This window comes from Aquarana catesbeiana, linkage group LG03 (assembly GCF_042186555.1).
Source record: "Aquarana catesbeiana isolate 2022-GZ linkage group LG03, ASM4218655v1, whole genome shotgun sequence".
NCBI classification, from domain to species: Eukaryota; Metazoa; Chordata; class Amphibia; order Anura; family Ranidae; genus Aquarana; species Aquarana catesbeiana.
In genome coordinates, this window is record NC_133326.1 from 540,073,656 (window position 1) to 540,090,765 (window position 17,110).

Genomic DNA, 17,110 nt, shown 5'->3' on the forward strand with positions numbered 1-17,110 from the left:
TAGTAAAAAACTTTGTTGGATTGAAAAAAAAAAAAAAAAAACATGAATGCACCTTTCAGACACAATACAGTCCAGACAGTACAGCTTAAGTATCCAGCTCAGCAATGACAACTCAAAAAAAGAAGAGGCATTCACCTGGATATCAGAGGTCCAGTTGTTGATCCCAGGCATAATCTCTGTGTTGCAGCTAAAAAACCCTGCAAAGAGGACATGGTGGTTAATCGGGGGTCTGTACAGTTCAGAAACAGAAATGTATACTCAGGTTTGTTTCATCTCCCAGTTCCTTACCACTATCCAAGAACCCAGTGATCTTTGTTTCAATCCTCTGAATGGTTGGCTAAGAGCTTGGTTTTGTCACTGGTTCAATTTGCCCATATATGTCAAGAAAGCATTGACTAGAGGGTGAAAGATAAATTACTTCTGTTTGCTACAATCACTCCTTTACTGAGTGCAGTGCCATCCTAATAGCATCATGGGCCCCTGAGCAAGGTAATGCACCAGGGAGATGGTGACTTGCGGAGCACTACACACGTTGTGGCAAGGATTGGGTGAGGCTAAAGGATGCTACATATTGGGCGTCCATTAATTGTGTAACATAAATGTCCTTTGTAAAAGAGTGACGGGACCTTATAAGTAAGCCCAAATGTATTACAGTGGGTTCAGTAGTAAGTCCGTTTAAATAAATAACGACGGATTCAAATACAAAATACAGATTTTACTGCCGTTGATTTGTAGTAGAATATTGCCGGCTTTCAGCGGACTTCCACGATATGTAAAGCAAACACAAAAAACAAAGCCATTGCGCAGAGATTATACTGGAGTGGTGTCAAATGCAATAATGGTAATCTCATTCACATATCCCCGTTCAAATGATCGCATGAAAGAAGAAATGATCAGCTGCATTCAGCTAAGCACTGGAGGCTCCTCATCCACCGCCAGTGTACACACACACAGACACTGCTGGAAACGTCACAGGCTCCTCCTCCCGACGCGTTGTGTCACCAGTGCCTTTTTCAAGGGTGCCCATGTGACCAGCCAGAGCGATACTTATAGTGTGCGTAACCCCGGGAGTCAATGCATCATCACATCATTTGAGCAATCTCAGATTTCTTAGAATGCATAATATGTTTTATAAAACATACATAATACGACAACATTTTATTCCCTAATAGATTATCATTATACATATTTAATAGACAATTTTCTTAAGTGATAGAAGATATATAAAAACTAAAATAATTTCCACTAAATTACTTTCAAAGTGCAGACAAATGTATAGAGCTCCCTCATCAGGGCATGGTAAAAACTACAACCTCCTATTGTGATAAAACCACTATATAAAAAGAAAATATAAAAATAGTGGAACACGGCTTATTTGAAGTAACTACTGTTACAGTGGAAAAAAGTATAATCAGAGAATTATAGAGAGAAATATAACTAAAATAAAAATAAAAAATATATAAAAACTAAGGATAAAATGACAATTAAGATAATAATGTTAAAAATCCGATACGAAGCAGTTCAGATCAAAATCTATGTTTAAACCCATTGGCGTGAGTGTACACATATTAAATATCCATTTGGATTCTTGTTTGCTTAGCTCCCTCACTTTGTTGCTACCCCGCCAGTGAGGTCTGTATCTTTCAATTGCCCAAAATTTCAATAGTGCTGGGTTTTTATCATGACATAAGGAAAAATGGAGTGAAACATTATGTTTTGGAAAGCCTTTTATAATGTTTTGTATGTGCTCCCTGATGCGTTTCCACATCGGTCTCTTGGTTCTGCCCACATACTGTAACGAGCACAGGCATTGCAATACAAACACTACCCCCTCAGTTCTGCATGTCATGAAATCTTTGATCTGGTAATTTGTGTTATTGCTAGTGGATATAATATTGGTGCACCATTTTGTTTAGTGTTCTTACATGCATAGCACCGCTTGCAGGGATAGAAACCTTTCCTCTGGAAAAAAAGATAATTCTTGTGATTTTTTGGGGGGGTTTAAGACATTTTTAGCTATTACAAGAATCCAAATGGATATTTAATATGTGTACACTCACGCCAATGGGTTAAACATAGATTTTGATCTGAACTGCTTCGTAATTAACATTATTATGTTAAATTGTCATTTTATCCTGTTTTTATATATTTTTTATTTTAGTTATATTTCTCTCTATAATTTTCTGATTATACTTTTTTCCACTGTAACAGTAGTTACTTCAAATAAGCCGTGTTCCACTATTTTTATATTATTTTTTTATATAGTGGTTTTATCACAATAAAGTAAGGGAAGTTGTACTTTTTACCATGGCCTGATGAGGGAGCTCTATACATCTGTCTGCACTTTGGAAGTAATTTAGTGGAAATTATTTTAGCTTTTATATTTTTATATATCTTCTATCACTTAAGAAAATTGTTTATTAAATATGTATAATGATACTCTATTAGTGAATTTAAATGTTGTCGTATTATGTATGGTTTTATAAACCATATTATGCATTCTAAGAAATCTGAGATTGCTCAAATGATGTGATGATGCATTGACTCCCGGGGTTACCGTGGCTACCAATACGCACACTATAAGTATCGCTCTGGCTGGTCACATGGGCACCCTTGAAAAAGTCACGTGTCTGGTGACGCAACGTGTCGGGAGGAGGAGCCTGTGACGTTTCCAGCAGTGTCTGTGTGTGTGCACTGGCGGTGGATGAGGAGCCTCCAGTGCTTAGCTGAATGCAGCTGATCATTTCTTCTTTCATGTGATTATTTGAACGGGGATATGCGAGTGAGATTACCATTATTGCATTTGACACCACTCCAGTATAATCTCTGCACAATGGCTTTGTTTTTTGTGTTTGCTTTACATATTGTGGAAGTCCACTGAAAGCCGGCAATATTCTACTACAAATCAACGGCAGTAAAATCGGTATTTTGTATTTGAATCCGTCATTTATTTAAGCAGACTTACTACTGAACCCATTGTTATACATTTGGGCTTACTTATAAGGTCCCGTCACTCTTTTACAAAGGACATTATGTTACACAATTAATGGACGTTTTATTTGTGTTTATTCACTTACCAAGTGTTTCTAAATCACAGAAGGACTAATATTTATTATTTATTTCAAAAGTCACTTATTATATTGTTGAAAGTTCACTCATTTATGGTATTTTAGGACACATAGTGCACTATTATTAGGTTAATATCAGCGCAATTATTTATTTATATATAATTATCCACTTGTGTAGTTCACAGTATTGATTGCAGATATATTATTTGGGAATCTTTTAATAATTTTTCACATAATTTTATTCGTAATTTCCACTTCAGTGCTTTAGTACACAACACATATTGGGCGTGGCGTTTTAGTCTGATTAGAAACAACAAACAACCAGGGAATGATCCCAAATTAATACACTGTCTAGCCCTCTCTACACACTGCCCCCCTGTACACAATGACTTTTTTTTCCCCGTACACACTGCTCCCACTCCTTTTTGAAACTATCTCCCTCCCTGCACACACTGCCCACTGCTCCCGTCATAAAAGCCTCTCCTCATCAGTGGCCTGTATTTATGTATGACTGTACAAAGTACAGGGGGCATGAGGGCACAGTACAGGGGGGGTTAGAGGACACAGTAGATGGGAGGTCAGGAGGGTACAGTATAGGGTGTAGTAATGTATAGTGGTGGTATAGTGGCAGGTTAAGGCGGTATTGTAGCAGGTTACAGTAGTATGGTGGAAGGATAGTGGCAGGTTAGGGTGGTATAGTGGCAGCTTAGGGCAGTATAGTGGCAGCTTAGGTAGTATAGGGGAGGTAGAGTGGCAAGTTAGGGTAGTATAGTGGCAGCTAAGAGTAGTATAGAGTAGTGGCAGGTTAGAGTAGCATAGTGGTGGTATAGTGGCAGGTTAGGGAAGTATAGTGGTGGTATAGTGGCAGGTTTGGGTAGTGTGGGGTGGTATAGTGGCAAGTTATAGTAGTATACCGTCAGTTTTGGGTGGTATAGTAACAGGTTAGGGCGGTATAGAGGCAGGGTAGGATAGTATAATGGTGGTATAGTGGCAGGTTAGGGCGGTATAGTGGCAGGTTACAGTAGTATACTGGCAGGATAGTGGCAGGTTAGGGCGGTATAGTGGAGGTAGAGTGGCAGGTTAGGGTGGTATAGTGAAGGTAGAGTGGCAGGTTGGAGTAGTATAGAGTAGTGTTATAGTGCCAGGTTAGAGTAGTATAGAGTAGTTGTGTAGTGGCAGGGTAGAGTAGTATAGTGGTGGAGTAGTGGCAGGTTAGGGTAGTATAGTGGCAGATAAGGGTAGTACAGTGGCAGTATAGTGGCAAGTTAGGGTAGTATAGTGGCGGTATAGTGGCAGGTTTGGGTAGTATAGTGGCAGGTTTGGGTAGCACAGTGGCGGTATATTGGCAGATTAGGGTAGCGTGGGGTGCTATAGTGGTAGGTTTGCATAGTATAGTGGCAGGTTTGGGTAGTATCGTGGGGTATAGTGGCAGTTTTGGGTAGTATAGTGTGCTATGGTGGCAGGTTAGGGCTGTATGCAGTGACAATGTGCTCAGTCAATTACATGGCATTACTTGATATAAAGAGACTCCCGGGGCTGCAATGTTCTCTCCTCCTCAGCCTGAGTCATTGGGAGCAGTGGAGGAGGCAGCCACACCCCTGGCTCCGGCCACCAACTCCAGCTGCCTTTGGGAGATGCTGAAGATCCCCCGAGGGACAGCCTAACTTGATTGGATGACTGGGGAGTGTTACAGGCAGCCTCTCCCAGAACACTGAGCCTCCTGCTGACCCGATCAACTTGGCAAAGCAGTACATGTTCACAAAGCTGCAAAATGACAGGGAAAGTGCAGGAGCCCCCCCCCCCATGCAGCTGGTGCCTGCTCATTAAGACGGCCCTGACCGTGTGTGCATATATGCAGAAGTACCACATAATGCCCCCCCCCTCTAGTGGAGTCCCCATAGGTATATAACACACATTAAGTTCTGACAGGCTCAGCCTGTAATGGCCATAGCAGTAAGCAAGGCATTAAAAATCTCTAGCCTTCACTGGGTCCCCAGCAGCAGTAATCACCCAGGTGGGATCAATCTGCCCCACTTCATTCAAAACAAATACGTTTTGGATGGCATAGCCAATGTTTCACCTGGAGGGGGTGGCACATCTGTAAGAAGCGAATGTACATCTTCCACTGCATCGGTGTCATCGATCTGAAAGGAAATAAACACGCAAGTCTGAATGTGGGGAAAAAGAAACCTTTCCACTGCCTCACAACACGGGCTTTTAAAACCTTTATTTTTACATATGGTGCTAAAATATTAATGGGACTTTTAAGATGCCAATATAAATAATACAAACAATGTATATAAAAAAAATCTTAGTAACCTATTATCATTATTAAAAAGATGATCCCTTGATCCTTAAAAACACACCATTTTTAGACCTCCGCAAGGCTGACAAGACAGAGTCTTGAACGCGTGTTGATATGTATGAGGTAACCAAATAACAAATGTTGTTAATTTTGTTTGTGTAAATGTTACAGTAATGGAATCAAAATGTTTTTTCTTTTTCATGCTGATAGTTTCACAGAACCTGAAGTAGTGGATTTATTGGCCCATGAAACGTGTTGCATAGCTACCTGAATTCCACCACTTGATCACTGTACAAGACAACTGGATGTTTTTATGTAAAACTGCTAATTCATAATTATGAATGTAAAAATGCTGAAGGATGAGGGATGAATCCAAGCAGGCTATGACGTTATAATTGTATGTTTTGAATAATCTGTCTTGTGGATATTGTAATATATTAACAGCCTTTTTTATATACATTGTCTGTGTTTAAATTTATATTGAAGTCCCATCAACATTTTGGTACCACTAGTACTAAAATAAGGGATGTTTGCAGGGCTGCTGTTAGAAATCACGGGGCCCCATACAGTCTTCCTGACAGGGCACCCCCATCCCAGCCAAAAGTGACTGGGGACATAGATTTATCAGTCCCTTTCTCTACAGCCTCCACTTAACAGATGAATGAATAGGAAGCAACCTGAGGCTTCCTGCTCCTTCACAAAATGAAGTTTAGTAAACACAGTTTACTATGCTTTAGTGATGAATACACACAGGAGTGATTGGTACCAATCGCTCACTGTGTTCATTCAGGAAAGGAAGGGGCCAGTAAATGACACCCCCCATGTGCCCGCAGCAGCTGTTGGCAGGAGAGGAGGGCAGCCGGAAGTGCTGCGGAGAAAAGGGGCACACAAGGGGGCCCGGGCAGCAGATGGAAGGGGCACATGTGCTAGAACCAATCCCCTTGCAGTGCACCGGGAGGGAGAGGAGGAGAAGCTGGTAGCGTTGCAGTGGGAGACAGAAGAGGATCAGTGTCTGCAATAAGTACAGCTGGCCTTACTGCTCAGCAGGTGCCTGGGTCCCCCTTTTGAACTGGCCCAGTACAGGAGAGCTGGCTGTACTGCCTTATCAGTGGCCCTGGATGTTGGTGCAGATTGTTGCAGTCCCAGCAATTTTTGTAATGAGTTACATAATCCGCAAACACGAACAGAAAAAGGTCTACCAGTTCATCAAAAGTGTAAAAAGGACACAGAAGTGGTATTCAGCAGGTGAGGAATATGAATCATTTAACACAAAAAACAAAATTACACAGGTGTATAAATTATATGGCCAAGCATCTATGGACACCTGACCATCGCATCTACACTGTAGGGCCATAAGTTAATGGACATCTCCTAGTGATACATTTCAGGGGTTTCCAGAGAAGGATACTGTTAATGGTACAACATACAAAGACATTTTAGGCAACCATGCATATCAAATCTTGTGGTAACAGTTTGGGGATGGTCCTTTCCCATTCCAGTATGACTATGCCTCTGTGCACAAAGCATCTCCATAAAGACATAGTTTGTCCAGTTTGGTGTGAGGAAAGCCTGCACAGAGCCCTGACCTCAACCCTACTGAACACCTTTAGATGAACTGGAGAGCTTATTGTGTAATTGACACACATTCCCCACACATGCCAAAATCTTGTCCATGTCCGTCAAAAATTGAATGGCCATGGTTTAGAAACAAGATGTCCAATGAAATCATATAGACCAGTGTTTCTCAACGCCAGTCCTCAAGGTGCCCCAACAGGTCATGTTTTTAGGATATTCATTATTTTGCACAGGTGATTTTATCAGTTTCACTGCCTTAGTAATTACCACAGCCATTTCATCTGAGGGAAATCCTGAAAACATGACCTGTTGGGGTGCCTTGAGGACTGGAGTTGAGAAACACTGATATAGATAGTCAGGAGTCCAAAAACTTTTGGCCAGATAGTAAATTTTGAGCTGTGGTGGAAAGATGGCCCTAAGAATAAAGGAATGGAAAAAAAAAAAAAAAAAAACAGCGAAGGTGTTGGGGTGGGGGCAGGGGGAAGTAGTGGTGAAGTAATTGTAGGGTGGAGTCATCTAAAAAAAAAAAAAAAAAAAAAAAGACTTTACAAACAGGTTATACTTACCTGCTCAATGCAGTTGGTTTTGCACAGGGAGGCTTGGATCCTCCTCTTCTCAGGTGCCCTTTTTTGCTGCTCCTGGCCCCTCTCTCCTGTCGAGTACCCCCACAGCTAGCAGCTTGCTATGGGGGCACCCAAGCCAAGCTGCAGCTCCGTGTGTCCATTCAGATACGGAGCTGCTGTTCGGCCCTGCCCCCTCTCTCCCCTGGGGACCTTGGTTGACAGCTGGAAGGAGCCAATGGCGCTGCTGCTCTGTCTAAGGCAATCAGGAGGGAGAGTCCCAGATGGCCAAGGGATTCGTGGACATCTCTGGACAGATATAGGGCTCAGGTGAGTATTAGCGGGTGCCGGGGTGGCTGCTACACACAGAAGGCTTTTTATCTTAATACATAGAATGCATTTAGATAAAAAAAACTTCTGCCTTTAAAACTCCTTTAAAATGGTAATATACTGAAATTTTACCAAAATTTTATTTTAAAATTCGGGCTTAATTTTATTTACCATACTTTCCTGATGCCCCTGGAAGCTGAAAATAACTGAAGTAAACATCACTATTCCAATGATCTGCACTTGCTTCTGGGTCCTGTGCTGAGTGGCTGGCCTGCTGCAAGCTGGACCAATGTAACTATGTATAAAATATCCATTCTTGGAGTTCCTCTTTAAAGCTGATGTCCAACCTTACCTTCAGTCCTGCTCAGCTGTAAACGCTTATCACTTATCCTGAAATTGCTTGCTCTCATTTCATTGCACACTGAGTTTTTCATAATGCATTAGAAGCTGCAGCTCAGAAAGAGCTCATCCCATTTCATGTTTGGAGGACGTGCAGCATCATGTAGCTCCTTCCTTCCCAGCCTGACTGTCCTTGGTCCACCCTTTTTGTTCATTGGAATCCAGCCTGTCTAGGCTGCCCACTACTCCATAAGACAACTTCCCATCAAAGCATTTGATGGAAATAGAAACCAAAACTGAATTGTTACTGTTAAAAATTCTAATTGGGAGTGCAGTTAGTGTAAGTATAAGGGGTCCAGAGGGACACCATGCAGAAATAGTCAACTTTGCCCTACATGGGCAAGGTAAAAGGGTATCTTTAAAGAATGTCTACATCTCTCCCAGGATGCTTACCTTTGTACCTTATAATTAAAAGGACGGTCTCTAATCTTACCTCCAGCACAAAAGCGTCCTTCTTCCCATGTGACAGATCCAGCTCAATTACTTCATCCGAACTCTCTGACTGTGATCGCAGGAGTCTTGTCCGCTGCCGCGGCTCTGGGATCGGAGATCCCACTGCCTCATCCAAAATTTCCTTGAAAAAAAAAAAAAAACACATGAAAACATGTAATTGTCAAAAAAATCTGAATTAGTTGTAGTTGTGTAAAAAAGGTAGCTAGCAGTTTCAATTAAAAAAAAAAAAAAAAAAAAAAAAAAAATCACAAATAGTCTCTATCTCCAGCCTCCCATTTTTTTCACCCCATGCCTTCCTCTCTGCCTCTACAGCATACAGCAGCTCTCATTTTAGCAATACCTTTCTCAGTCAGTCTTATATAGTAATTGCCAGTCACATCATTAGTCGCTGGCAGAAAGCGCTGTTTCCTGCAGCCACCTGCAGAAGTGCTGTGCAGGGTGCTGTTTGTTACATCATATTCATATAGGGTGCCCTACAGAACTAAGTCTATCAAAAGCCCTCAGCTTTCTTACACATAGTTTGGGCCAGTTTTTGAGAGTGTATCCAAAGCAATGTGCGGCTGAGTGAAGTGGCAGAGGGAATAAATGGAACTGGGGAAGGAAGAGCCCCTGCACTCTGAACATTCATTTAGATGTGCATCCCTGCTGGCCACTGGGTGCTGCAGACTTTAGCTATGCATGCTCCTGATCAGTTTGTTGGTATACATGCTAACAGAGTGATCAGCAGGTTGCATTTTAACGTGGCTATAAATCTCTAAGATAAAAAATAAACACAGCTTATCCCTCTATAGTGTGTACTAGCCTCAATCCAAGCACCAAGTGCAATTTCTTTCTCCTCTCTCTTTCCTCTGCTGCATTAGTCACTTCTGACAGGTTAACCCAACACCACAGAATCTCAGGAGATTGCCCAGGCCCCCCTCCAGCACACAGAACACCTATGCATGTTTCTTTAGGAGCCTGTGTAGAGGAGAGGTGCCCTTTCTATCTATTCAGATCTCAGATCACACTCCGCTCCCTGCTGTACGCTGCGCTGTGTGCGACGTCAGATTCCTGACCTGTCTGCTGGAGCTGAAAAATAGACTCTCTGTGTTTTAGAGAAGAGAGTGCCACAGATAAAAAGGAACAGCGTATGTGGGAAGATTTGCTTCACCTCTGTGTATCATCTAAAGCTTGTCACTTTAGTGGGTATATGTAGGGGTTTACAACCATTTTAAAATTTGCAGCACCCAGTGGCCAACAGGGATGCACATCCAAAGGGATTCTGGAGATGTGTTTTTTCATACAATGCTAGGGAAGAGCAGTAAAGAACCAGACCAAAAGATATGCTTACACATGGCAGGCAAACAACAGTACAGGTCAGAGAGAGAGAGGAGTATGATAATGATTGAAATTGGTTAGACAGGAAGTGAAGGTGGGCTTCCGATAGCTACAAAATATATATTTTGGAGATGCAAGTTTGCAGGGAATCAAGCAATCAATTTCAACACAGGAGAAGATTTGCTATAAGTATAGGAAAAAACGCAAGACTAGTGTCTAGCATTAAATGTTTTACACCCACATTTATGTAACAAAAATGTGGGGGGGACGTTGTTTCCTTTACTCTGGTTTCTATATGTTCTTGTGTTTAATGCTCTGTCATCTTGTCTAGGAATAAAAGTTGCATACACCATACAGAAAAATAGCAGAGGCAACAGTACCGAACGCTGCCTCATCCCAGATCACATACCGGAGGGTTAATTTCATAAAGTTCTTTGTTTCTGGCAATTGTTTCATTGATCTTTTTCTGCATGTGTGAGACGTGTTGCTCGTACGATCCATCGCTGGGGGTCTTGCCAGCGATCTGAATCCCTCCAGGGGTGGGTAAAGCACTCAGGTAGACCCCTGTAGCAGACTAAAAATAACAAGATTTAAAAATACATTATATAGAACCTTACATAATAAAGAGACACAAGGGTTCACAAGGTGCTGAACATACCATGACCTTACTGAAATGCCTCCTTTATGCACACAGAATCCCTAAACCCAGTGTGTACTTTTCAAGCAAAAATGTGAATAAGCCCCTCAACCCTATATTAGGATGTGCACACATCTTAATGCGTTGCTGAGGTGCCCTTATGGCACTGTGAGATGCAGAGGGCTGGCCTGAGGTCTGACTAGAAGCAAAGTCAATTTTGGCATACTGTGCGCACGGTCTAGGGGTTCCCAGGATGCATAGGGGAGAAATTATGTAGAATATACTGACAGGTTCATGCATAAATTCAGTTATCCTCAATATCAACAAAAAAAATCTGAAAACTGACTGATTTTCTAACAGTTGCCACAGTTTAGGGTTAGAATCCTAACACAGATGGAAATAAATGACAACTGTTTGTGATACACAACACACAGAGAAAACTACCGTAAATGTAATCTGCCCCTTTGTAAATTAAGTATTTGGTCAGGGAGAAAATTAAATATTGGAAGTCTGATAACATTTGTCCTCATGCAATTAACATGCAAAATAAACAGATTAGGGCAGATGTATGGAGGTATCAGAGCTGGACTTTGTCCCCTATAACACACAAATATTAAAAGTGTTTATAAAGGTTTGTTTTGAAAAAAAAATTAAAAATAACAAACCTGTTATACTTACTTGCTCTGTGCAATGGTTTGGCACAGAGAAGCCCCGATCCTCTTCTGGGGTTCCCCGCGGACGCTTCTGGCTCCTCCCCTTCATCGGGTGCCCCAATGGAAAGGGGTCTAAGTCACACATCAGTACCCCACATTCCATTATGACATCACTGAGCATGCAATACATTTTGTTGCCGATTTACAAAGCTCAACCTACAGATGCAAGCTCTGCCTCTTGATTAGTGACAGATTTCAGGGAGAACTTACTGCCAGTCCCAGAAGCATGGTCTCCCCGACAGTTATTTGTATCCTCAGACCAAAAAGAGAGTTCATTCCCTTCAGCTTGAGTTTGTTCATGAGCTGTGTGTGCAGTTCATACTCCATAAAAGGCAGAAGGTTGCTGATTGCTGTGGCATTTGCTTCCGTCTGAGCTTTCTTCTTCAGCCGACACAACCTGACCAGGAAAGAAAAAAGTCAGTAAAGCACTAAATACAGAGATTGAAAAAAAAAAAAATGTAATGTCACGTCACCAAAGCAATCACCTGATCAGGAGCTACACGGATTGTGTTATCAGAAACATTGCTATACGAATGCAGGTACCCTGTGAGACAATGTAAAGTGGTCATACTATACAAATTTGCTACATGGGTGGGGTCCTATCAGCCACCCCCTGCCCGACATGCTTCGACTGAAAAATCGGAGGTGCCCGATAGAAAATTTTCCAGTCAAATAGCAGCTGCATTAAATCATATGCTTCTGCTGTTCAAGTATTCTGACAGCCACCTGCGATGGCTGCCAGAATGCGATAGGCACAGCAGGAGATTCAGCCATCTGTGCTGTATAATGTGGATGGGGGAATCTATTAGATTTTTCTTCTTTGTTCAACCTGTAGGCTGAATGAAAAAAATCGAACAGAGTATGGTCAGCTTAAGCCAGCCATAGATGTTTCGAATCCCGGCCGATCCACCAATCAACTTGAGTACAGCCAGCATGTCGGATTTCTAGCATGCAATTATTGCCAGTGCAGTAATCATTGTGTTCTCCCAACAGGGACAGATCCTCGGGCCCTCCCATCGGGAGATTACAATGACTTTGCAGGAAAGATTCCCCCATCAACACTGTTGCAGGAAATAAAAATTGCATAATCTATGACCTACCGAAAGCTGGCCATAGATGGTTTTGAATCTCGGCCGGTTAAGCAGGGCCCGGCCAAGATTCCAACCATCTATGGGCAGGCTGAATGTACTCAAAGTCAATTAATCGATCGACTTGGGTACAACCAGCATGCTGGATTTTCAGTATGCGAATACTGCCAACAGCTATTGGATTTTGCATGGGTACGATAATAGGGGATTATTTGAATGACATATTGGATTAATGTAATTGTAGGTATAATTAACTTTATGGTAGTAGTGCGGCACACTATTTAATTGGTTATTACACAAAACATATGGGATTGTGTTGAATGTCAGCTGCTCAATATTATTGATTAGGGACACATACAGTGGATGTAAAAAAAAAAAAAAAAAAGTCTACAAACCTCTGTTAAAATGTCAGGTTTCTGTGATGTAAAAAAAATTGAAGTTACGTACCGGTAACGTCTTTTCCAGTAGTCTTTCAGGACAGCCACCATGAGAGATAGTCTCCTCCTCTTCCTCTAGGAAACACTGCGCCAGCCCATAAATTCTTACTTCCCCCTGCCAGACCTCAGTTTATTCCAAGATTACCTCCGGCCAGCTGGGGAGACACAAGAACACATTAATAACATACTATCCCATATCATTATCATGCTGCGTTCTGGTCTTTTATAAGACACCCCAAAGTTTCGGGTGGGTAACTAGGGCTGTCCTGAAAGACTACTGGAAAAGATGTTACCGGTACGTAACTTCAATTTTCCCCTTTCGTCTATCAGGACAGCCACCATGAGAGGATGAACGAGCACTTACCAGTTAGGGTGGAACTACAGCTTGCAATACCTTTCACACAAAGGCTTGCTCACTAGCCGACACTAGGTCCACTCTGTAGTGCTTTACGAAAGTTGAGTAGCTGGACCATGTTGCAGCCCTGCATATTTGCTCTGGCGTTGCTCCAGCCTTCTCTGCCTGAGAAGCTGCCATAGCTCTGGTAGAGCGTGCCTTTATACCCATTGGGATTTCTTTCCCTGCTAATGTATAGGCCTGACAAATGGTTGTTCTGAGCCATCTGGCAATAGTGCATCTAGACGCTTTGCATCCCTTTCTGGTCCCAGAAAACAAAACAAATAAAGAGTCTGACTTTCTAAACGTTTTGGTCAGATCTAGGTACTGAAGGATACATCTCCTTACGTCCAAAGAATGAAATTTTAATTCCCTTTCCCCTGAGGGGTTGGGACAAAATGAAGGTAACACTACCTCCTGACTTCTGTGGAATCCAGAAGCCACCTTAGGCAAAAATGCCGGATCAGTCTTGAAGATGATCCGATCTGGGAAAATAACGAAAAAAAAGGAGGTCTGACAGATAAGGCCTCAATCTCACAGACTCTCCTGGCAGTTGTCACTGCTACTAAAAAAAACAGTTTTTAACGTAAGATTTTTCAGAAGACACCCTTCTAATGGTTCAAAGGGGGTTCCCGTCAGGCTCTGTAAAACTAGAGATAGGTCCCACTTGGGAAAGGGAGGGCCTTGAACCAGTCTCTGTCTAGACAGAGCCTTAAATAATCTGACCACCCAAGGGTTGGTGGCCAGATGTTTTTCTAAATAAGCACTCAGTGCTGACACCTGCCCTTTAAGGGTACTAATGGATAAACCCCTATCTGCCCCGCACTGAAGAAATTCCAACACAGCTGTGGGACTGAGTACAGCAAAAGAGCCTTCTACACACCATTCATTGAAACGTACCCAGACCTTCTTATAGATCTGGTGTGTTTCCTTCTTCCTGCTGTTGAGGAGGGTGGAGATCAATTTCTCAGAAAACCCCTTCAATCTTAATATACCCTCCTCAGTAGCCAGGCCGCTAACCGCCATTGGTGTACCTGTGGACAGAAGACTGGGCCATGTGAGAGGAGGTCCTCTCGAGGTGGCAGGAATAAGGGAGGTTCGACCGCTAGCTGCTTGAGTACTGAGAACCAAGCCCTCTTTGGCCAATGTGGTGCTACTAGAATCAGGGACGTGTTTTCCATCTGGAACTTCCTGAGAACTGCCGGCAATAACGCCGGGGGCGGGAAGGCATAGCAGATTCTGAAATGCCAGTTCTGGATCAATGCGTCGATCCCCCGTGCTCCATCTCCTCTGTTTAGGGCAGTGGTTCTCAACTCCAGTCCTCGGGACCCACCAACAGGCCAGATTTTAAGTATTACCTTGGGGAGATGCAGACTAGAATACTGCAATCACTGAGCAGCAAGTGATATCACCTGTGATGTATTTCAGCTATCTTGCAAACCTGGCCTGTTGGTGGGTCCTGAGGACTGGAGTTGAGAACCACTGGTTTAGGGAGAAAAAACATGCGGCTTTCGCGTTGTTTCTTGACGCGAACAGATCTACTTCTGGAGGACCCCATTTCTCTGAAATGAGATTGAAAACCTCCTGGTTGAGGATCCAATCGCCCTCTCTCAACTTGGTTCGGCTGAGAAAGTCTGCTATCACATTATTTTCTCCTCTCAGGAAGACTGCTGAGAGAGAGAGTGTGGGTCTCGGCCCAGTTCAGAATGTCTGATGCTAAGGCCAAAAGGACTCCGCTTCTCGTGCCGCCCTGTTTGTTTACATAGGCCACGGCGGACGAGTTGTCCGACCGCACCTGAACATGGTGGCCCTGTAGCTCCTTTTTGAAAAACCTGAGTGCTAGCCCGATTGCCCTCAGCTCCTTCCAATTGGACGACCTTCTTAGTTCGTTGTCCTCCCAGGTGCCCTGTGCTAAAAGGGAACCCAGATGCGCCCCCCCATCCTTTGTTGCTTGCATCTGTGGTTACCACCTGAGAAACTGGGATGAACCACATACGACCCTGCGACAAGTTTGAGACCTTCCTCCACCACCAGAGGGATCTCTTTACTTGGTGCGGAACCTGTACCAAGGTGTCCAGATCTTTCTGACTGTGATCCCACACCCTTAGGACAAAGGACTGTAAGGGACGAAAGTGCAGACCTGCCCACTGCACTGCTGGGAGGGTAGCGGTTAATAGTCCCAGGGCCGACATCAGAGCTCTTATGGAGACCTGATTGCTGCACTGGAGAGCGGCCACTGCCCTGTCCAGTTTTAGTACTTTTTCTGCTGGAAGAAACACTCTCAGTAGTGTTGAGTCCAACAGATAGCCTAAGTACGTGATGCGTTGTGAGGGAATCAAACTGGATTTCTCCAAGTTCAGTAGCCACCCTAGACCTGTAAGGACCTTCTTTGTTAGTTCTAGATCTTTGACTAACTGTACTGGGCACGCTGCAAATAGGAGCAGGTCGTCCAGATATGCTATCACTGATATTCCCTGGAGCCGAAGAAAGGCCATAACTTCCGTCAAAACCTTGGTGAAGATGCGGGGCGAGGAGGATAGCCCGAATGGCAGCGCCTGAAACTGTAGATGTACCGTTGTTCCACCTACGTCTACTGCTAGCCGAAGAAACCTCTGCGAAGCTTCTGCTATAGGGACGTGTAGATACACGTCCCTTAGGTGCAGCGACACCATAAAGCAGTTGTGGGGTAGCAGGGCTCTGACTGTGAAAATTGTCTCCATACGGAATCTTCTGTATGTCACTGACCTGTTCAGGGGTTTTAAATTCAGAATCAGTCTGAATTTCCCTGTGGGTTTTTTCACTTAGAAGATGTGTGAATAGAAACCCTCTCCCTCCTCTGTTTTTGGTACTCTGAGAACCACATTTTGATCTTCCAAATCCTTTAGTGCTCCCAACGGAGCCTCAGCCTTTGCCGTGCACCTGGGTAGGTGCGTGACAAGGAATCTCCGCGGGGGAGGATTTGTGAATTCGAGACGGTACCCCCTTCTTATAACCCCTAGGATAAAGTGATTGGGGGATATTGCCTCCCACTGTGGAAGGAAGGCCCCCAGTCTTCCCCCCACTGTGGTTGGGGAGTTATTGGCTTTTACGGGGCTGGTCAGGAGGGCGAAAAATTGCCCCTCCTCTGCCCTTGCCTTTTTGACCCCAAGATCTCTTTTGCCCTTCCGGCTTTGGAGCTTCTTTACGTTTTTGCGGACGAAACCCCTTCTTTGTGCAGGGGTTTTCCGCTTAACTGGGAAGGATTTTTTCCTGTCTGCTGTGCGGTCCAAGACGGTCTCTAAACCTGGGCCGCAGAGAAGGTCTCCTGTTAAAGGTATCCCGCACAACTTGACCTTAGAGGCGCTATCGCCTGGCCAAGTTTTTAGCCAGAGGGCTCTCCTGGCAGAATTGGCCAGAGCCGCTGATCTGGCCGACATACGGACCGATTCTGCCGAAGGCATCAGCTATGTAGGCGAAACCCCGCAGAATCGTAGGGAAAGAAGATAGAATGGTTTCTTTTGCCGTTCCAGCTTCAATATGCTCTTGGATCTGGGAAAGCCAGTGCTCCAGGTTGCGAGCCACAACTGTGACAGCCAACTCAGGCTTTAAATTGCCAATTGTTGAGTCCCAAGTCTTTTTGAGGAGAGAATCTATTCTCTTATCCATGACATCCACCAAGGCCCCCATGTCCTCAAACGCCAGGTCCGTGTGTCTGGAAACCTGAGAGAAGGCTGCATCTAACTTGGGATTTTTATTCCAGATAGATGCAGGATCCTCTGAGAACGGAAATCTCCTCTTTAGGGATCTAGAAAAAAAAGGGCTTCCTTTCAGGGTCTTGCCACTCCTTTTTAATAG

General features: G+C 43.6%; 1 protein-coding gene across 14 annotated transcripts in view; it reads right to left on the reverse strand.

Moving 5' to 3' along the window:
• C2CD5 (C2 calcium dependent domain containing 5) overlaps nucleotides 1–17,110 on the reverse strand; it is a 224,947-nt gene that overhangs the window by 63,570 nt on the left and 144,267 nt on the right. For all 14 annotated transcript variants that reach the window (XM_073621440.1, XM_073621450.1, XM_073621448.1 and 11 more), the window contains 5 exons: nucleotides 11,568–11,754; nucleotides 10,417–10,581; nucleotides 8,671–8,811; nucleotides 5,149–5,212; nucleotides 136–197 (listed from right to left, as the gene is read on the reverse strand). In XM_073621440.1, coding sequence (XP_073477541.1) covers nucleotides 136–197; nucleotides 5,149–5,212; nucleotides 8,671–8,811; nucleotides 10,417–10,581; nucleotides 11,568–11,754 — 619 coding nt within the window. The remainder of the gene's footprint in view (nucleotides 1–135; nucleotides 198–5,148; nucleotides 5,213–8,670; nucleotides 8,812–10,416; nucleotides 10,582–11,567; nucleotides 11,755–17,110) is intronic.